The 21771-nt window shown below is 29.0% G+C and overlaps 1 protein-coding gene and 1 long non-coding RNA gene across 3 annotated transcripts; one reads left to right on the top strand and one right to left on the bottom strand.

The window, feature by feature from the left end:
- Positions 1–16910: 16910 nt before the first annotated feature.
- LOC119769494 lies at positions 16911–18064 on the bottom strand. Of its 2 annotated transcripts, none has more exons than XR_005278388.1 (4): positions 17884–18064; positions 17594–17762; positions 17069–17197; positions 16911–17004 (listed from the first exon to the last, which is right to left on the bottom strand). It is a non-coding gene; the product is annotated as an uncharacterized LOC119769494 (long non-coding RNA). The 2 variants fall into 2 exon arrangements; XR_005278389.1 differs by having other exon boundaries at positions 16919–17022.
- Positions 18065–20435: 2371 nt separating this feature from the next.
- Positions 20436–21771, top strand: LOC6046664 (eukaryotic translation initiation factor 3 subunit F). The gene is made up of 3 exons (XM_001863797.2): positions 20436–20627; positions 20741–20887; positions 20971–21771. The coding sequence occupies exons 1-3, from the start codon at positions 20504–20506 to the stop codon at positions 21561–21563; spliced, it is 864 nt and encodes a 287-aa protein (XP_001863832.1). The 5' UTR covers positions 20436–20503; the 3' UTR covers positions 21564–21771.

Below are 21771 nucleotides of genomic sequence, written 5' to 3'. Positions count from 1 at the left end.
TAACAAAATTAAAATGGTACTATTTCCCGAATTGTTACACTTATCTTGACACATTCGAATGGTTGATTTTTTTTCCTACAATTTAATGAACGGTATCTATTCGTCATACGATTAGGATGGTTCGAAACAGCTATTGTTAGAACATAATAGTACTGTAGCCGGTATGATAAAATTTATGATACTCGGTATGATTTAGTCAAAGAAACCTAAGCGAAAAATTTCCTAAATTTCCTAAGTCCTAATAATTGAAACAATTGCACAACAATTAATGGTACGATATAATTATTCCTCATATGTTTGGTATTATTTCAAACAGTTTTTGTATGATTGCCAAAAATGAATTTTAGCGAAAATTTTCTTAAGTCCCGATGATTCAAACAATTGTTCAACAATTCATGGAGAAATATAACTTTTCGCCATATGGTAAGGATTTTTCGGAACAGCTATTGTTAAAACATAAGGGTGCCATAGCCGACGTAGTATTTCCAACTTGAAGCTCAGCGAAAAACTCTTAAGTCCCAATAATCCAAACAATTGTACAACAATTCATGGAACGATATAACTGTTCGCCAAACGCTTAGGATTATTTGAAACAGGTATTGTATGATTGAGCCAATTGAACTACAGCAAAAAAAATCCTAAGTCCGAATAATTCAAATAATACTTTAACAATTCATGGAACGATATACCTGAATTCAGCGAAAATTTTCCTAAGTCCCAACAATTCAAACCATTGTTCAACAATTCATGGAACGATATACCTGAATTCAGCGAAAATTTCCCGAATAAAATTATATGATAATATGCATTGTCAAAACCATGCAGTTACAATAGATATTATAATATCTATAGTTAGTTTATGGTTGATTTTTTTGAACTTCATTGGAATGACGATAAAGCTATCGTAGATTTCATGGTTACAGTCAATTTCATGGTTTTGTTATTGGAAATGTTATAAATTGAAACAATAAAACTACCGTAAAATACATGAAGACAGCAAATATCATGGTTTTGTTATTGGAAATCTCATAATGCATTTTTCCAAATTTTTGTTACAGTAAGTTTTATTGTAATGTTATAGTTGCGTAGTGTTAACACGGACGAACGGACATGACACGAGCATTTTGAATTTGAAGCTGATTTTCTTCTAATTCTTCTTATTTCTTTTCCTGCTTGTCTTCAGTGCGCAAACGCTCATGTCAAAACAAACTTTGACAGTTTGCGCTACTTGACAGTTTGCCTGATTTTTTTGGTTGGTTCGTCGGCTGAAAAAAACGTTTAAAATTTTCAGTTCGCGCTTGTAATTTAATCAAATTGAGAAGTTTCTAAAATCGAATAAAAAATTAAACAGATCCGAACTTCCGTCAACAAATTTCTACTGAATTCTGCAATTTTTAGCAGTGGGCGGAGTGCTCAGTTAATGTGCGGCAGAAGATTTCCGGATTCGGGGTCGACAAGCTCAAGGACTCCAATCTAGAATCGTTCCGTGAATTGTAGGCTGTTCCTTGGCTGTACCTCCCTTCCCTGGTTCCGGTTGAAACAAGAAATTTTGTGCAGAGAAACCCAATTATTGGGATCACAATTTCGACAAAGCAGAGTGGTTGGAACAAGGGTTGAAGCTGGGGACGAGTTTAACGGTTACCTCGGTGGCTCATGTGTTGGACGACAAAGTCCAAATGGATCGGCAATCTGAACAGTTCGATCGCCCTGGTTGCCGAAGACGTGTTAGACTGCAACCCCAGCAGCACACACGTCGTTGCTGAACCGGATAAATCATCGTTTGGTTGAGCTGCAAGGACGAGTTGACTTTTACCCAACTGTCTAAACGAAATGGAAAAGCTGCGCGAATGTGCCTTATTTGTAGATCAAACTTTAAACTGATTTTCAACCTAGCAAACCTCACACCATCGCTGCGAAACAATCTGGACCACAACAAAGCTCGTTTCTGAACTCCTTGGGAAGTTGCGGTGTCCTTCAGTTGGGAGGCCACTCCTCGAGCTCCGTGTGTTGAGGGCCTCCCTTTTCCATGGCGATCAATTTGGCCTAGGACTATCTATCGCTGTTATTTTTTTGTTGAAATCTGGAACCGTGGAGAAACGGCATCAGGATATCCTTTTACTACCAGCTGCGTGACATTTGATGGACGAAAACGAAATTTATTTTTATTTCATTTTGCGGATCAAGCATAAACAAAATACCTTTTAACGTTGTTAATCGCCCTGAATTCAAAATTTCTCGAAATTTGTGTGCATCTTTATTACTTTGTTTATTTACAAATTCCGTGATTCGCTTCAGATAGTATTGTTGATATCAATCAAAAATGTACAACTACCGTTCACCGCAAAAGAACAGCGCGCTGAAAAACTATTGGAAGCGGGAAAATCAACGACAATTTTCAATCACCGCAGCATGACAACATTTTGACTGAATTAGTAATAATACCAACACAAAAATAGTTCGCCAACGTGAACACCTGTAGCGCTAGTGTTTCAAGGCGGTTTTAACGTATTTTTATTCGGCTGAAATTTGAATTTTGCCTCAGAAAAATGAGCAAAATTTGTTCGTGGTGTCATGTCCGTTCGTCCGTGGTGTTAACTTTTTTTAACGATTTTTTAAAATAATTTGAATCATGTAACAAAAGTATTTGAAATCGAGTTATATTTTAAATACAAAACTTCACAAACGATTTTGTGAAAAGCTCAAATCAAATCAAAGTATTAAAAACTTAAGCATTAAGACATTAAAATACTAGAAATTTTACATATTTAACTGTTTCTACACAAAAAAATTAAATATTAAAATAATAAAATATTTAAATATTTGAATATTAAAATATTAAAATATTAAAATATTAAAATATTAAAATATTAAAATATTAAAATATTAAAATATTAAAATATTAAAATATTAAAATATTAAAATATTAAAATATTAAAATATTAAAATATTAAAATATTAAAATATTAAAATATTAAAATATTAAAATATTAAAATATTAAAATATTAAAATATTAAAATATTAAAATATTAAAATATTAAAATATTAAAATATTAAAATATTAAAATATTAAAATATTAAAATATTAAAATATTAAAATATTAAAATATTAAAATATTAAAATATTAAAATATTAAAATATTAAAATATTAAAATATTAAAATATTAAAATATTAAAATATTCAAATATTAAAATATTAAAATATTAAAATATTAAAATATTAAAATATTAAAATATTAAAATATTAAAATATTAAAATATCAAAATATTAAAATATTAAAATAATAAAATATTAAAATATTAAAATAATAAAATAATAAAATATTAAAATATTAAAATACAAAAATTTTCAAATATTAAAATATTAAAATATTAAAATATTAAAATATTAAAATATTAAAATATTAAAATATTAAAATATTAAAATATTAAAATATTCAAATATTCAAATATTAAAATATTCAAATATTAAAATATTAAAATATTAAAATATTAAAATATTAAAATATTAAAATATTAAAATATTAAAATATTAAAATATTAAAATATTAAAATATTAAAATATTAAAATATTAAAATATTAAAATATTAAAATATTAAAATATTAAAATATTAAAATATTAAAATATTAAAATATTAAAATATTAAAATATTAAAATATTAAAATATTAAAATATTAAAATATTAAAATATTAAAATATTAAAATATTAAAATATTAAAATATTAAAATATTAAAATATTAAAATATTAAAATATTAAAATATTAAAATATTAAAATATTAAAATATTAAAATATTAAAATATTAAAATATTAAAATATTAAAATATTAAAATATTAAAATATTAAAATATTAAAATATTCAAACATTTGAACATTTGAACATTTAAACATTTAAACATTTAAACATTTAAACATTTAAACATTTAAACATTTAAACATTTAAACATTTAAACATTTAAACATTTAAACATTTAAACATTTAAACATTTAAACATTTAAACATTTAAACATTTAAACATTTAAACATTTAAACATTTAAACATTTAAACATTTAAACATTTAAACATTTAAACATTTAAACATTTAAACATTTAAACATTTAAACATTTAAACATTTAAACATTTAAACATTTAAACATTTAAACATTTAAACATTTAAACATTTAAACATTTAAACATTTAAACATTTAAACATTTAAACATTTAAACATTTAAACATTTAAACATTTAAACATTTAAACATTTAAACATTTAAACATTTAAACATTTAAACATTTAAACATTTAAACATTTAAACATTTAAACATTTAAACATTTAAACATTTAAACATTTAAACATTTAAACATTTAAACATTTAAACATTTAAACATTTAAACATTTAAACATTTAAACATTTAAACATTTAAACATTTAAACATTTAAACATTTAAACATTTAAACATTTAAACATTTAAACATTTAAACATTTAAACATTTAAACATTTAAACATTTAAACATTTAAACATTTAAACATTTAAACATTTAAACATTTAAACATTTAAACATTTAAACATTTAAACATTTAAACATTTAAACATTTAAACATTTAAACATTTAAACATTTAAACATTTAAACATTTAAACATTTAAACATTTAAACATTTAAACATTTAAACATTTAAACATTTAAACATTTAAACATTTAAACATTTAAACATTTAAACATTTAAACATTTAAACATTTAAACATTTAAACATTTAAACATTTAAACATTTAAACATTTAAACATTTAAACATTTAAACATTTAAACATTTAAACATTTAAACATTTAAACATTTAAACATTTAAACATTTAAACATTTAAACATTTAAACATTTAAACATTTAAACATTTAAACATTTAAACATTTAAACATTTAAACATTTAAACATTTAAACATTTAAACATTTAAACATTTAAACATTTAAACATTTAAACATTTAAACATTTAAACATTTAAACATTTAAACATTTAAACATTTAAACATTTAAACATTTAAACATTTAAACATTTAAACATTTAAACATTTAAACATTTAAACATTTAAACATTTAAACATTTAAACATTTAAACATTTAAACATTTAAACATTTAAACATTTAAACATTTAAACATTTAAACATTTAAACATTTAAACATTTAAACATTTAAACATTTAAACATTTAAACATTTAAACATTTAAACATTTAAACATTTAAACATTTAAACATTTAAACATTTAAACATTTAAACATTTAAACATTTAAACATTTAAACATTTAAACATTTAAACATTTAAACATTTAAACATTTAAACATTTAAACATTTAAACATTTAAACATTTAAACATTTAAACATTTAAACATTTAAACATTTAAACATTTAAACATTTAAACATTTAAACATTTAAACATTTAAACATTTAAACATTTAAACATTTAAACATTTAAACATTTAAACATTTAAACATTTAAACATTTAAACATTTAAACATTTAAACATTTAAACATTTAAACATTTAAACATTTAAACATTTAAACATTTAAACATTTAAACATTTAAACATTTAAACATTTAAACATTTAAACATTTAAACATTTAAACATTTAAACATTTAAACATTTAATCATTTAAACATTTTAACATTTTTATTCAATAATAGAAACGGCAAAAAATATTAAGGGTCACAAAACGAACACGACGCTCCCTAACGAACGCACCATGACACCTAATCTGGGCGACGCTCCCCTAACGAACACACCATAGTTGATCGAGCTGTCATTAAGGATGTCATTTTTTTTTCACCCGCGCGCGTGTTTGATCCTGTTTGTGTGGCGCAGTTGAAATCGAGAATACTCAAATCGAATCGCGTGTGCTCGTGAATGAAGTTGTTCCGGCGTTCGTTCAACATGGTTCTGATGGACAAATCCACCGGGTCACCGAACCGGAACGGCTCTGGGATGGCGGAATTTTCGCATATTTGGGTGAGTATTTGGAGTTTTGTTGAACTTGGAGAGGCGGAATCGCACCCGCAACAGCAGCAGGCATTTTCAGGCAAATTTCCCAAGCTATTGGCTGATGCACAAAGTGATTTGTTTACATTTTTTTGGTACCCTCCGCAAACTTCAAGCCATACAAAATTGTTGCCGGATCTTTTACGGGAGAGATCCTGAGAAAGATCCGGCAGCAATTTGTTTTGATTTGACGTTTGCTGAGGGTGCGGACAAGTTTGGTTATGTTCAAAGAGAATGGTCAAGGTCAAGTTTGCGAGAGCAATGGTCTGAACAAACTGTGTGTGTTCCTCTTTTTACAGGGACTTCTTCTACCAGGCCCGGCGCCTGCTGCGGACACTTCCGGCCGGATTTGTTCAGGATGGTCGTTTCGTCTGGAGGCGAAAATCGTTAGGTAAGTTGTGTGTTGATGCTCAACGGTGAACGTCAAACAACGGTCAAGGAAAAGGTCACGAAAAGAATTTTGTTGAGTGGTACGCAACTGAAAAATAACAGAAACAGAAAGTAGCGTTTGACGTTTATTGGCACGGTGCCTGTGTTAAATTTGTTTTGATGAATAAATAAAATAATAGAATTTGCAAATTTGAATGCCACTGATTATTACAAAGGTTCATATAATTTTGTATTTAATGAAAACATATAGAGCTGCTCATCAGACCGAATCTCAAAATGCTGAATCTTGGAAGGAAATTAGGCAATTAGGATATTAGGAAATTCGGAAATTCGGAAATTAGGAAATTCGGAAATTAGGAAATAGGAAATTAAGAAATTTGGAAATTAGGAAATTAGGAAATCAGGAAATTTGGAATTTAGGCAATTAGGAAATTCGGAAATTCGGATATTAGGAAATTCGGAAATTAGGAAATTAGGCAATTAGGAAATTAGGAAATTAGGAAATTAGGAAATTCGGAAATTAGGAAATTAGGCAATTAGGAAATTAGGAGATTAAGAAATTAGGAAATTAGGAGATTAGGAAATTAGGAAATTAGGCAATTTGGAAATTGGGAAATTAGGAAATCAGGAAATCAGGAAATTACGAAATTAGGAAATTAGGAAATTTAGAAATTAGAAAAATCGGAAATTAGGAAATTGGGCAATTAGGAAATTAGGAAATAAGAAAATTAGGAAATTGGGAAATTAGGAAATTAGGAGATAAGAAAATTAGGAAATTAGGAAATTAGGAAATTAGAAAATTGGGCAATTAGGAAATTAGGAAATTAGGAAATTAGGAAAATAGGAAATTAGGAAATTTGGAAATAAGGAAATAAGGAAATAAGGAAATAAGGAAATAAGGAAATAAGGAAATAAGGAAATTAGGAAATTGGGCAATTAGGAAATTAGGAAATAAGGAAATTAGGAAATTAGGAAATTAGAAACTAGGAAATTAGGAAATTAGGAAATTAGGAAATTAGGAAATTAGGAAATAAGGAAATTAGGAAATTAGGAAATTAGAAAATTAGGAAATTAGGAAATTGGGAAATTAAGAAATTAAAAATTTAACAATTAAGAAATTACAAAATTAGGAAATTCGGAAATTTGGAAATTAGGAAATTAGGATATTAGGAAATGAGGAAATTTAGAAATTTAGAAATTAACAAATAATAAAATTAGAAAATTAGGAAATAATGAAATTAGGAAATTAGGAAGTTAGGAAATTAGGAAATTTAGAAATTAGAAAATAGGAAATTAGAAAATTAGGATATTAGGAAATTTTGAAATTAGGAAATTGGGAAATTAAGAAATTAAAAATTTAACAATTAAGAAATTACAAAATTAGGAAATTAGGAAATTCGGAAATTTGGAAATGAGGAAATTAGGATATTAGGAAATGAGGAAATTTAGAAATTAACAAATAACAAAATTAGAAAATTAGGAAATAATGAAATTAGGAAATTAGGAAATTGGGAAATTAGGAAATTTAGAAATTAGAAAATAGGAAATTAGAAAATTAGGATATTAGGAAATTTTGAAATTAGGAAATTGGGAAATTAAGAAATTAAAAATTTAACAATTAAGAAATTACAAAATTAGGAAATTAGGAAATTCGGAAATTTGGAAATTAGGAAATAAGGATATTAGGAAATGAGGAAATTTAGAAATTTAGAAATTAACAAATAACAAAATTAGAAAATTAGGAAATTAGGAAGTTAGGAAATTAGGAATTCAGGCAATTAGGAAATTAAGAAATTAGAAAATTAGAAAATTAGAAAATTAGGAAATTAGAAAATTAGAAAATTAGAAAATTAGAAAATTAGAAAATTAGAAAATTAGAAAATTAGAAAATTAGAAAATTAGAAAATTAGAAAATTAGAAAATTAGAAAATTAGAAAATTAGAAAATTAGAAAATTAGAAAATTAGAAAATTAGAAAATTAGAAAATTAGAAAATTAGAAAATTAGAAAATTAGATAATTAGAAAATTAGAAAATAAGAAAATTAGAAAATCAGAAAATTGGAAAATAAGAAATTTAGAAAATTTGAAAATAAGAAAATTAGAAAATTAGAAAATTAGAAAATTAGAAAATTAGAAAATTCGAAAATTCGAAAATTCGAAAATTCGAAAATTCGAAAATTCGAAAATTCGAAAATTCGAAAATTCAAAAATTCGAAAATTAGAAAATTCAAAAATTTGAAAATTTGAAAATTTTAAAATTTTAAAATTTGAAAAATAGAAAAATAGAAAATTTGAAAAATAGAAAAATAGAAAATTAGAAAATTAGAAAATTAGAAAATTAGAAAATTAGAAAATTAGAAAATTAGAAAATTAGAAAATTAGAAAAGTTAGAAAATTAGAAAATTAGAAAATTAGAAAATTAGAAAATTAGAAAATTAGAAAATTAGAAAATTAGAAAATTAGAAAATTAGAAAATTAGAAAATTAGAAAATTAGAAAATTAGAAAATTAGAAAATTAGAAAATTAGAAAATTAGAAAATTAGAAAATTAGAAAATTAGAAAATTAGAAAATTAGAAAATTAGAAAATAAGAAAATTAGAAAATCAGAAAATTAGAAAATAAGAAAATAAGAAAATTAGAAAATTAGGAAATTAGGATATTGAGAAATTAAAAAATAAAGCAATTAGGAAATTGAGTTATTATGAATTAAGTAATTTTAGAATTTTTAAAGTTTTAAAATTTTAGAATATTAGAATGCTAGAATTTTAGAATTTTAGAATTTAAAATTTGAGAATTTGAGAATTTTAGAATTTTAGAATTTTAAATTTTAGAATTTTAGAATTTTAGAATTTTAGAATTTTAGAATTTTAGAATTTTAGAATTTTAAATTTAGAATTTTAAATTTTAGAATTTTAAATTTTAAATTTTAAATTTTAGAATTTTAAATTTTAGAATTTTAGAATTTTAAATTTTAAATTTTAGAATTTTAAATTTTAGAATTTTAGAATTTTAAATTTTAGAATTTTAAATTTTAGATTTTAGAATTTTAAATTTTAGAATTTTAAATTTTAGAATTTTAGAATTTTAGAATTTTAGAATTTTAGAATTTTAGAATTTAGAATTTTAAATTTTAGAATTTTAAATTTTAAATTTAGAATTTTAGAATTTAGAATTTTAAATTTTAGAATTTTAGAATTTTAGAATTTTAGAATTTTAGAATTTTAGAATTTTAGAATTTTAAATTTAAATTTTAGAATTTTAGAATTTTAGAATTTTAAATTTTAAATTTTAGAATTTTAGAATTTTAGAATTTTAGAATTTTAAATTTTAGAATTTTAGAATTTTAGAATTTTAGAATTTTAGAATTTTAGAATTTTAGAATTTTAAATTTTAGAATTTTAGAATTTTAGAATTTTAGAATTTTAGAATTTTAGAATTTTAGAATTTTAGAATTTTAGAATTTTAGAATTCTAGTAACAGCTAATTTAATAGCATTTATACCGAAACAAACATAATATTCCTATGTCTAATTTAGTGTGTTCTCTTTTACAGGGGCCTATTCCACTGAGGATTGTGCTTCATAAATACGCGAGAGTTCATCCCAAATACGAAGCAGTAGTTCCGGCACCGGCTACAAACATTTCGAACAACGTCAGAAAGTTCGGATTGAAGCAGAATATTAAAAGACGCGGAAAAAGTACTATTTTTTAAATCTACGAAAAAACTATAAAAATACAATAAAACTTACCATATTGACCATTAATTTCAATGTATAAATATATGTTTTACAGTACAATTTAGTGGAGAGAAAAAATAAATACAATGAAAATACAATGAATCATACTGTAGTTATTATTTATTTCAATGTACGAATATAGTTTAAACCGTACTATTTAGTATGGAAAAATCCATGAAGAACTGTGAATCTACTGTGCAAACCATTGTAATGGTTACTGTTTTTATTATAAATGTATGATGTTTTCTATGGTCAGGGTAATTTTTTGGACGGAAAAGGCATCAATGAAAATACGGTAGAGTATATAGTTTTTGGTTTTTTTTTGTATGGGGAAAAGTCGAAATTTTTATGGTGACTGTGCCTAACAATACCCCTTTTTTATAGTAATTTCCCAAAATAAGATATATTCTATGGTGAAAAAACATAATGGCTACTGTAGAATCATGGTAAAAATAACCATAGAATTTATCGTGTGATAACCATAAAATCTACTGTTGGTTTATAGTAAATCTTTATGCGGGTTTCCTAAGTCCCAACAATTCAAACCATTGTTCAACAATTCATGGAACGATATACCTGAATTCAGCGAAAATTTTCCTAAGTCCCAACAATTCAAACCATTGTTCAACAATTCATGGAACGATATACCTGAATTCAGCGAAAATTTTCCTAAGTCCCAACAATTCAAACCATTGTTCAACAATTCATGGAACGATATACCTGTTTGCCATATAGTTTGTATGTAAAGCTAATTTATTTTCGTGATAATTTTTATAAGTCCAAATAATTTAATCAATTGATTGACCATTATCAGAACGATAACTGTTCGCCATGTGATTGGTCTATAATTTATTTGTATGGTTCTACCATACATGTTACGATATATTTATGATAAATTTTGAGGCCACATTTCCTAATAAAATGCATTTTAAACCGCCAAACGTAATGTAACTGAGATAGCTCAATAAGATAAGGCGGCAGCACCACGGAAGAATCAACAGGAGACATCATCATCAAGCGGTAACAAATCCCGGACATTACAAAAAAAAACGTTCACCATTAATAATCATATACTTACCATTCCCGTTAAATCCATAGTTCCCAGAAAATTTGTAAAGTTTATTTTTTGGCTCCTCCCTTTTCAAATGGTGTCGGTAAGTGTCGGTAAAGCAGTTCACCATTTAAAATCATATTTTATTAATTTGTGGTACGGTTCACATAAAATAAGAATTGAACAGTTTGGGGTAGGGTATGACTATGATCCACGAAAAAAATCCCTTGTAAAAATGTATTGTAACATTACCTAACGACCTATTTGATAAATTGTAGGATTGTTTGGGGAATGGAAAATGTACGGTTGCACCCTATTTGGTGTATTATTAAGATCATTTAGGAAAAATCATTCGACAAATGGTGACTGTATGGTTGTTGACTATGCGGGATAAGCGTGAGACCGGGCTTAGATTAATGTTGATTTTCAGAGCAGAGTCACAGCCTTTTATAAAAAAAAATGAAGGAACACACCGTTGTAACGTAACGCTACATATTCGCTCGTAGAACAGCAACTGAAGCGATAAATCCTTAGCCCAATGTTGATTCTTATGGCAAATTTAACGTTCTTTCAGAATCTGTTAAAATATTAGTGTTTTCTCTGAAATTTCCGAGTTGCAGCAAAAAAAAGAAACGTCAAACCGTTGTAACGTCACGGCAGAATGTGTCATAAGAACACATGAAACGAATCAATCTTGAGGTCAATCTGCAATATATTTTCTAAAATTATAAGAGTTCTTGTATTCAATGCTGAAAACCTGGGTGTTGAAAAGTGGTTCGCAAAACGGCCTCAATTTTGAACTGTCAGAGTGGAACCAATTTACTGTTCGCCAAAAGTAGAGAGTATTGTTATCGATCATAAAAATTGGGTACTAAACTGCCGCTCAAAGCAAGTCCGTCCCATATGTATTTTTGTCGATTTTGAGATAAATCCAGTAGTTGTCTTGTTTGAACATCTACTGTAACCCTATTTAATAAAAAATGTATGTATGTAAACATTCCAAAATAAAAATCACTTTGGTGCTGTCCCATATGCAAAATAAAGGCAAGTCAGTTCCTTGTATAGAAATGTCTCACAAATCACTAGAAAAAAATGTGTTATTACTATATTTACACAGACTATGTACCTACCCGCATAAAGATTTACTATAAACCAACAGTAGATTTTATGGTTATCACACGATAAATTCTATGGTTATTTTTACCATGATTCTACAGTAGCCTTTATGTTTTTTCACCATAGAATATATCCTATTCTGGGAATTTACTATAAAAAAGGGGTATTGTTAGGCACAGTCACCATAAAAATTTCGACTTTTCCCCATACAAAAAAAAACCAAATACTATACATTCTACCGTATTTTCATTGATGCCTTTTCCGTCCAAAAAATTACCCTGACCATAGAAAACATCATACATTTATAATTAATACAGCAAGCATTACAATGGATTGCACAGTAAAATTATAGTTCTTCGTGGTTTTTTCCCCACTAAATATTACTGTAAAAACCATAATCGGACAATGGAATAAATAAGCATTACAATAAATTGCATAGTAAAATAATAGTTCTTTATGGTTTGTTCCCCACTAAATGCTACTGGGCAAAACTATATTCGGACGATGAAATAAATAATAACTACAGTTCGTTTTAATGTATTTTTATGGTTATTTTAGTATTTTAAATAATCAAATATTTATGCAGATTGATTTCTTCTTTTGATTGTTTTCACAAAAACGATGAGCTCTTCTTGACGTTTTCTTTCGCGATTTAATTTCAAGCTCTCGATCAGCTGAAGCCGGTCCGGATCTTGGTTCTCTCCGAGCGAATGGTGCGTCTGTACTAACCAACGGTCCCTTCTCCGGTTTCCGGATTGATCTACTGCAGGGTGGCCACCAGATTTCGATTTTCAATTTCCCGGTTTTTTCCCGGTTTTCTCCCGAGCCCAGAAGGAATTTTCCGAAATGTTTTTAAACCAAACTAGGGGAAATCTACCCATTTTAATCCTAATAAGCGGTCGTGTTTGAATGATGCTGGATAATCTAGAGTCTCCCTTGAATTTTACTAAAACCAAGTACACCAACGAGTAGAGCAAGTTTTTGTGAACATTTCTGTTTATTTTCACTTTCACTAAAAGTTATTCTATTTCTTTACCAAGCATTTAACAAAAAAAAATCCCAAGGGTATTCTAATCGAGGCGAATGCATTGGGCCACGCCCATTTTTCTAATATCGGCTTAGTTCTTTTTTCTTCCAACACTCTGTCGAGTGTTGCCATTTGCGCTGACAGTTCAAACGAACACTCACGAAAAGTGGCATTTATAGGGAAAGTTTCCTGGCATCGCTGGCTGTGCTGCTGGTGGTGTTGACGGCCAGCCTTTGTTCTTTTTTGCCTTCGTCTCTCGCTCGGTTTTCTTCAGCCTTCGATTTGAATGCAAAGTGAAAATTGAAACGTCAAACGACTTGGCGCGTTTGTTTTTTTGATGGCGCTTGCTAATTTATTACATTTTTCGGGATTATTCTTCAAGTGAGTGACTAAGTAACGGTCAAAAGAACATGTTGCCGGTAGTTGGAAGCAATTTCATATCTTAAGCGCCGTGAAAAAGTAAGCGAAAGCGAAAAGTTAATTTTGGCGATATTCATTAAGCGTTTGAGGATTCTCGTGTGTGTCACTGTGTGTGCCAACAAAATGATGAGAAGTGGTCTCGCAAAATACAAATTATGATCAAAAGTGCATTAAATGTGATCTTTTTGGCCAGTAAGTGGCATACATTTGCGTGCTTACTCGAGGCGGTGCTGTTGCTGGTAAGTTTATAGCCCAAATAGTATTTTTGGAGCTTTAATCGAGCATCAAACTCTCCATATGACGAAGATAGGTGTTTGATTGGAAAGGGTAGATTTCCCCTACAATGTTTTTTTAGGCTAACGTTAGTACCAACATACTTTTTGAACGCATACATTTGGTTCAATGTTTGAATTCCTCAAGAAAGCTTTCAAATCTTGAGTAAAAATTAAGTAAGTTGTAAACGAAGCCGTTTTTATCTGTTTCAAATCCAAACATCTAATTTCCATAATGATTGGGATTTTTCATCATCATACATGTAAATTGTATAACCTCAAAATAAAAAAATCGTTTTATATTTTAGAATGAGATTAATTGTTACTACAATTTATTAATTTTAAAGAAAAGAATTGCAAAAATAAATTGTTATCAACATTTCCGAAAAATCAGGGGGCAAAAAATATTTTTCAAAAAACATCAAAATTTCAATTGAAATTTAAGTGCAACCAGCTGAAATCAATATAAAATGCATTCCCTTGCGTTTGGAATCATTTTTAAGCATGTTTGGGTTTATTTAATAATCTTTTATTTTTTTTAAATTTTACACCTTTAGTTTTTTTTTGTTACCGTCAAATCTTACATTTTTTGAAGACAAAACAAATAAACTAGTGTAAAATGTATTTGAACACTATTTGCATTCAAATGTTGAGACTATGGATTGTTCCCCCACTTGACCCCGGCCAGAGCCGAGGGACAAAAACTTTGAAAATTATTAGCATCGGCCTTATTTTCAACATGATCTCAATTTTTGTGTTGATTTAGTATCCACCTAAAAGTGATTGCCTGTATTTCAAGTGACTTTTTTGTAGCAGAATTCTAAATATATTGTATTTTTAAAATATCTGAAAATTTTACATAAATTTCAAACGACATTTAAAAAAACTTTGCAAACAAAAATTCATTGCAAGTTGTCCTTAATAATTTGTCTGGCTGAGAATCTCAAATATTATCAAATAAAATAATATTTACAAACAGAAACTCCATGATATTATTATTTCTAAGTTGAAATATATTATAATTCAACGGTTCTCAACCTTTTCTAGGCTAGGTACCCTTTTTCGTGTTACTTAAGCTGCTGGTACCCCCTAGCGTTCATACATGATATTTTTCGTTTGCATGAGATTTTTTTACATTCCAATTCACGAAGAAAGAAAGAATTTTGAAGTATTAAAAATGTCGTAAATCTTGTTTCTAGAGTTGTTTAAAAACATGTACTGGATAGGCCACACAACGTCCATGTACATTTCTTCAAATCAGTTTTCCTAATAAAGCTTCAAAATAAAATGTTGTACCCTGTTTTTCTTTAAAACTATCTACTGAAAATGCATTTAAATTTGGAGAAATTCTTTTTGTAAATTAAATTTTCGTTGTCTTTTTCATTTCTACAAACATCCCCCATATTTTTTTAAATTTTATTTTTATGTAAATTTAAATTTGTCAATAGTATTTTTTTGAAGTTGTAGCTATTTTCAGTTGAAAAATTATTTTATAAAATTCTTTTCTGCTTTCTTTTTTGAACATTTTTGATCCATTCTTTTGTTGCTAAGATACAGGCCAAGAAAAATATTTTAAAATAGTGTAATTTGTGTGACAATTTGAAGGAAATGTCTTGATCTTTAAATTTAGAGAGATATTTACTGTTATGTTGTTTTCGTACCATGAGATCCATAATATCCACTTACAAAAAATCCTAATTTTTATTTTATGCAAAACTAATATTTTAGCAAAGAAAGGTCAAATTGAAAGTATCCAAATCATGAAACATAAGATTATTTTTACCAACATGGTAGTAAATGGTAGTTGGCACAATATACAAATTAGAAACAAATATTTGCAGAAAAAAAAAAACAAAAAAAAACGGTGCACTTTACTTCAAATTCATAAAATTTCTAAACGAATGCAAATTATATATTTATCATTCAAATATTTTTAAAACATTTTCTGATTGGTCAAAAACAATTCGCACGTAATTCATTGCACCTTAAGCATGGTTGTTAATTTTTGCTTCAAAGTAATTTGTTTTTTTTTTTTCTCTCAAATATTTTGTATGGGACAAATGTCCGCCATTGCGGGGTTTGTCCTCCGGACCCCCTGAGACCGCTCGTGGTACCCCCAGGGGTACATGTACCCCAGGTTGAGAATCGCTGGTAGAGGAAACATTTTGCTTTAGGCTGGTACAAATATTTTTAAAAGTTTTTGTCACCCCCCCCCCTTCAAAATTGGCCCGAAAAATCAGGGGGCAAAAAAATATTTTTACAATAAACTTCAAAATTTCAATGAAAATTCAAGTGCAACAAGCTGAAATCAAATTAAAATACATTCTCCTGCGTTTAAAATCATTTTTAGCATGTTTGGGTTTATTAAAAAATCTTAAGATTTTTTGAAAATTTTCAATGCAAAATCTTGTTTTCCGATAAAATTTTTGTTTTTGTCAGATCTTAGATTTTTTGAAAACTAATGATTGCAAAACAACTGAACTAGTGTAAAATGCATTTTAAAACACGTTTTTCATTTAAATGTGAAGACTATGGCTTGTTATTTAAATTTTTATATTTTTTTTTTGCCCCCCCCTTGACCTCGGCCAGGGCCGAGGGACAAAAACTTTTTTAAATATTTGCATCGGCCTTATTAAAAAAAAAATCGCCATGTGAAAATATAATAGGATACAACAGAAAAAGAAACATCCATAACCAAGAAGCATGAGTCTATTACAGAAATTCAAACATAGTTTTTGCGAATTCTTCATTTAGAATAACAGGAATAATATTCTAATTGAGAAAAGAACATATTGAATAATTTAAAGAGGCTTTTGTCAAATTTTAACTAAACTTAAAATATTTTCCCGGTTTGTCAGTCAAATTCCCGAGTTTTTCCCGGTTTTCTCCCGGTGGATAAAAATCCCGGTTTTTTCCCGGTTTTCCCGGTTTTTTCCCGAGGTGGCCACCCTGATCTACTGGTTTGTTTGATGCTAAAAGTTAAAAAAAAACTTAATTAAACACAAATTAAACTTTTTTTCTTAACACATAACTTACCTACGATTTTTGCCTCAAAAAGTCCGCCTAGCAGCCTCAACGTGCTGCTTCCGGAAGATTTAATACATGTCGCAGGTGGCACTTTAATCATGCTTCAGGTTCTCGACAGTCACGAGGCCAGATTCGGTACTAGTAAAAAGAAATTGATTAAAATGGGATTGAATTCTGCCTTTTATTTCAAAGTCACTTTTTGCAGCGCATTCTCGTACTTTTCTGCAACTATCTCGTTTGCAGCAGTTCTGCAAGAGAGCAAGAGAACGCGACATTTACATAAGATGCTAACCAGCAGAAGAGAGAAGAAACTACCTGCAGAAAAGTAGTGGAACAATTTTGCTTCAACTTCTGCCTCTCTCTTTGCAAAAGTTTTGCCTGAGAGAGAAGTAACTTTTGGTTGCAGAATTCTACGGTACGAGAATAGACCTAATACTTGTCACTTATGATGCTGATATACACTTAATGTTAATATTTAGCGCATTGGTCTTTTTCATGGAAAACGCTAGAAAATTAAAACCTTATGAAACTCACTTTACGAGAACGAGAAGACTTTTGCAGGGATGGCCTCCCCGCCACTCGATCCCAGCACGTCCACGCTTTTCAATGGTCCTTGAAGAAAACGAGCTGCGTTTCGTGTTGGTGATCACCATCCGGAACGAACCCTCGACGGCAACAGGCGCTGAGCCTGGTTATCCTTGTTCTGTAGAAGAAAACAACAACAACAACAAAATAATGAGCGGCTGAAGCAGGCCATGGAAAATTACTGTTGCTACTGTGCGGTAGGATTCCGCCCTCCATTTCACCAACTTCCAAATACTTACCAACATTCGATCCGATTCGGTTAGGATTTGTCCATCCAACACCCAGAACTCGTTCACCTTCTTGAGACAGCGCCGGATGTGACAAAAACACGGACACACGCGATTTGATGCGGAAAATTCCGATACCGAACTGCAGCCAACACGAAGCATGATTGAACACGCGCAAGAGGAAAAGTTTGACAGCTCGGTCAATCATGCACGCAAAACGGAAATTAGGTATAAATGACTAATTTTTAGGTATATCGAACCTGACTGCAACAAGGTATTTTTTTTTACTAATTGGCTATTATATTAGTAATAAAATTACTAAGGGAGCGTTCTTTTATTCCGTAACGCAGTTCGGGGCGGGGGTTGTCAGCGTCTGTTTTGAAAATTGGGGAAGGGGGTGGGGGGGGGGTCTTGGTGATGAAAAATAATGTTACGTAACGCAAAATTACACGTTACAGGGGGGTAGGGTGGTCGAAAATCCCAAATTTTGTGTTACGTAATATAAATCCTCCCCCTAATCGCGTTTTTGTACGGGAATTCCTAAATTTTACGTATTATTGAAGAACCAAAATACCTAAATTTTAGGTATTTTCTGGAAAAGTGAGGGATCTAAAATTACTTAAATTGAGGAATAATCCAAGATGGTGGACCACGACTATTCCTAATTTCTAGGTAAAAATGCCTAAATTACTGATATTAAGCTATAATCCAAGATGGCGGACCATAAGTATTTATTACTAAATTCAAGACATACAAACCTAGGGAATTTTCTGTGAAAGTGAGGGATTCAAAATTACTAATATTTAGACATAATCCAAGATGGCGGACCACGATTATTCCTAATTTCTAGGCATAAATACCTAAATTTGAGGTATTTTCTAGAAAAGTGAAGGATCAAAAATTACTTTCATTAGGAAAAATCAATGATCAAATCAAGTTTTATCCTAGAGAAATACAGGCAGAAGAAAATAATGGTTTAAATGATATTATTATTTTTATTCACATAAACCACAACTATTTTATAAATGTTCTGACCTAAAAATAAATATTGAATGAGTTGAATATTTTAACATTATAAAATTATATAATATTTTAATATTTTAAACATTAAATTTGATTTTTTTATTTTTTAAATTTTGTATTCCACTTTTTTTTAATATTTTAATATTGTAATATTGTAATATTGTAATATTGTAATATTGTAATATTGTAATATTGTAATATTGTAATATTGTAATATTGTAATATTGTAATATTGTAATATTGTAATATTTTAATATTTTAATATTTTAATATTTTAATATTTTAATATTTCAATATTTTAATATTTTAATATTTTAATATTTTAATATTTTAATATTTTAATATTTTAATATTTTAATATTTTAATATTTTAATATTTTAATATTTTAATATTTTAATATTTTAATATTTTAATATTTTAATATTTTAATATTTTAATATTTTAATATTTTAATATTTTAATATTTTAATATTTTAATATTTTAATATTTTAATATTTTAATATTTTAATATTTTAATATTTTAATATTTTAATATTTTAATATTTTAATATTTTAGTATTTTAATATTTTAATATTTTAATATTTTAATATTTTAATATTTTAATATTTTAATATTTTAATATTTTAATATTTTAATATTTTAATATTTTAATATTTTAATATTTTAATATTTTAATATTTTAATATTTTAATATTTTAATATTTTAATATTTTAATATTTTAATATTTTAATATTTTAATATTTTAATATTTTAATATTTTAATATTTTAATATTTAAATTTTTTAATATTTTAATATTTTTTTGTGTACAAACAGTTTAATATGCAAAAATTCAAGTATTTCAATGTTTTAATGCTTAAGTTTTTTAATAATTTGATTTGATTTGAGCTTGTCAAAATGGTTTTTGAAGTTTTGTATTCAAAATATAACTCGGTTTTAATAGTTTTATTACATGATTCGCAATATTCAGAAAAAGTTCGTAAAAAAAAACACTACGCAACTATAACATTACAGTGAAACTTGTTATAACAGAAAATTGAAAAAAATGCATTCTGAGATTTCCAATAACAAAACCATAATAATCACTGTATTCATGAATTTTACGGTAGTTTTATTGTTTCAATTTATAACATTTCCGATAACAAAACCATGAAATGTGATGTAACCATGAAATCTACGGTAGCTTTATCATCATTCCAATGAAGTTCGAAAAAATCAACCATAAACTTACCATAAATATTATAATATCTATTGTAACTTCATGGTTTTGACAATACAAATCATCATATAATTTTATTCGGGCTATCCACGACCTTTTCCAATGACTGTAACAAGATGCCAGAAAATCCAGCTACCAGCTAAATCCACAATAATTTTGAGTTAATTACGTTTTGGCCAAATTTAATTTTAGATGAAGCTTCGCAAATTATTTTTCGGCGTGCCCCTGCTGGATTCTGTAATTTTCGAACATCAAATTCGCGTGCGCGTGTCCCGATTTCAACCCTGGCCAAACATTCGCAAACGTCACCTGTCAAGTCTCTCCTCAGCAGAGTTTTTCTGTCTTTCCCAGCCCGGAGTGTGTTGAAAATCGCCCACAGCCACGACAATGTCCACGATAAATTTGCCCCTAAACCTGACGGTCCGCGTCCACCCGGTCGTGCTGTTCCAGATCGTGGACGCGTACGAGCGCCGTAACGCCGACTCCGAGCGCGTCATCGGAACATTGCTGGGTAAGTCTACTTTCGGGATTGAATCTCGGTGGCGAACATAACCTTGCTTTTCCTCCTGACGTCTTGTGGGGAAACAAATTTTGATGACGCTCGATTTACTCTATTCTTTGCAGGTTCCGTGGAGAAGGGCATCGTCGAGGTGACCAACTGTTTCTGCGTGCCGCACAAGGAACATGCCGACCAGGTCGAGGCCGAACTGGGCTACGCGTCCGATCTGTACGACCTGAACCGGCGGGTCAACCCGTCCGAGAACATTGTCGGTGAGTAACAACTGAGAGAGGGGGCAATGTGGGGTGGAATGGGAACAATTTGATTTTATAGACTTTTTTTCCCTTATTTTCAGGCTGGTGGGCCACCGGTCAGGAGGTGACCAACCACAGCTCGGTCATCCACGAGTACTACGCGCGCGAGTGCAACAACCCGATCCATCTGACGCTGGACACGTCGCTGACTGCCGCTCGGATGGGCATCAAGGCGTACGTGTGCGTCTCGCTGGGCGTCCCCGGCGGCAAGACGGGCTGCATGTTCACGCCGATCAACGTCGAGGTCACCAGCTACGAGCCGGAGGTCGTCGGTCTGTCGCTGTGCGCCAAAACCATCGGCGTCCAGTCGAACCCGGCCCGGCCACGCACGGTTTCGCCGATGCTGGATTTGGCCCAGGTTTCCGAAGCGTCCGGCAAGCTGCAGACGCTGCTCGGTGAGGTGCTGAACTACGTGGAGGACGTCCTGGCGGAGAAGCAGCAGCCGGACAACTTTGTCGGCCGTGCCCTGCTCGATCTGATCCACTCGGTGCCGAACATGAAGCACGAGGAGTTCGCCAAGATGTTCAACTCGAACGTGAAGGACCTGCTGATGGTGGTCACGCTGTCCCAGCTCATCAAAACTCAACTGCAACTGAACGAGAAACTGACCAGCCTGACGTCGTTCCTCAGTTAAGTGACACGCAGGATTTGTGAGACAGTTTTTATGAACAGTGAACGATTTGAGTTGCAAAAAGTGTATCGAGCGCAAAGAAGGTAGAGAACGAAAAAAGGACAGTGTTTCAGACGTTAGACGAAAAGTAGCGCGCGCGCAAGCGCTTGAATTCCAAGTGTGAAGTTCCGAGGAGGCGATAAAGCTGCTGTGGATTATCTCACAAAACAAA

The sequence above is a fragment of the Culex quinquefasciatus genome, chromosome 3, assembly GCF_015732765.1.
Source record: "Culex quinquefasciatus strain JHB chromosome 3, VPISU_Cqui_1.0_pri_paternal, whole genome shotgun sequence".
In the NCBI taxonomy this organism is placed as follows: Eukaryota; Metazoa; Arthropoda; class Insecta; order Diptera; family Culicidae; genus Culex; species Culex quinquefasciatus.
Note: the sequence above shows the minus strand (reverse complement) of the source record. Positions and strands in the feature narration are given on the sequence as shown.

Bases quoted from the DNA above. Each gene is read 5' to 3' on its own strand.
- LOC6046664 (XM_001863797.2), top strand. From the start codon at position 20,504: ATGTCCACGATAAATTTGCCCCTAAACCTGACGGTCCGCGTCCACCCG. The intron at 20,628-20,740 runs GTAAGTCTACTT...TATTCTTTGCAG, and splicing joins CGTCATCGGAACATTGCTGG to GTTCCGTGGAGAAGGGCATC. The intron at 20,888-20,970 runs GTGAGTAACAAC...CCTTATTTTCAG, and splicing joins CCCGTCCGAGAACATTGTCG to GCTGGTGGGCCACCGGTCAG.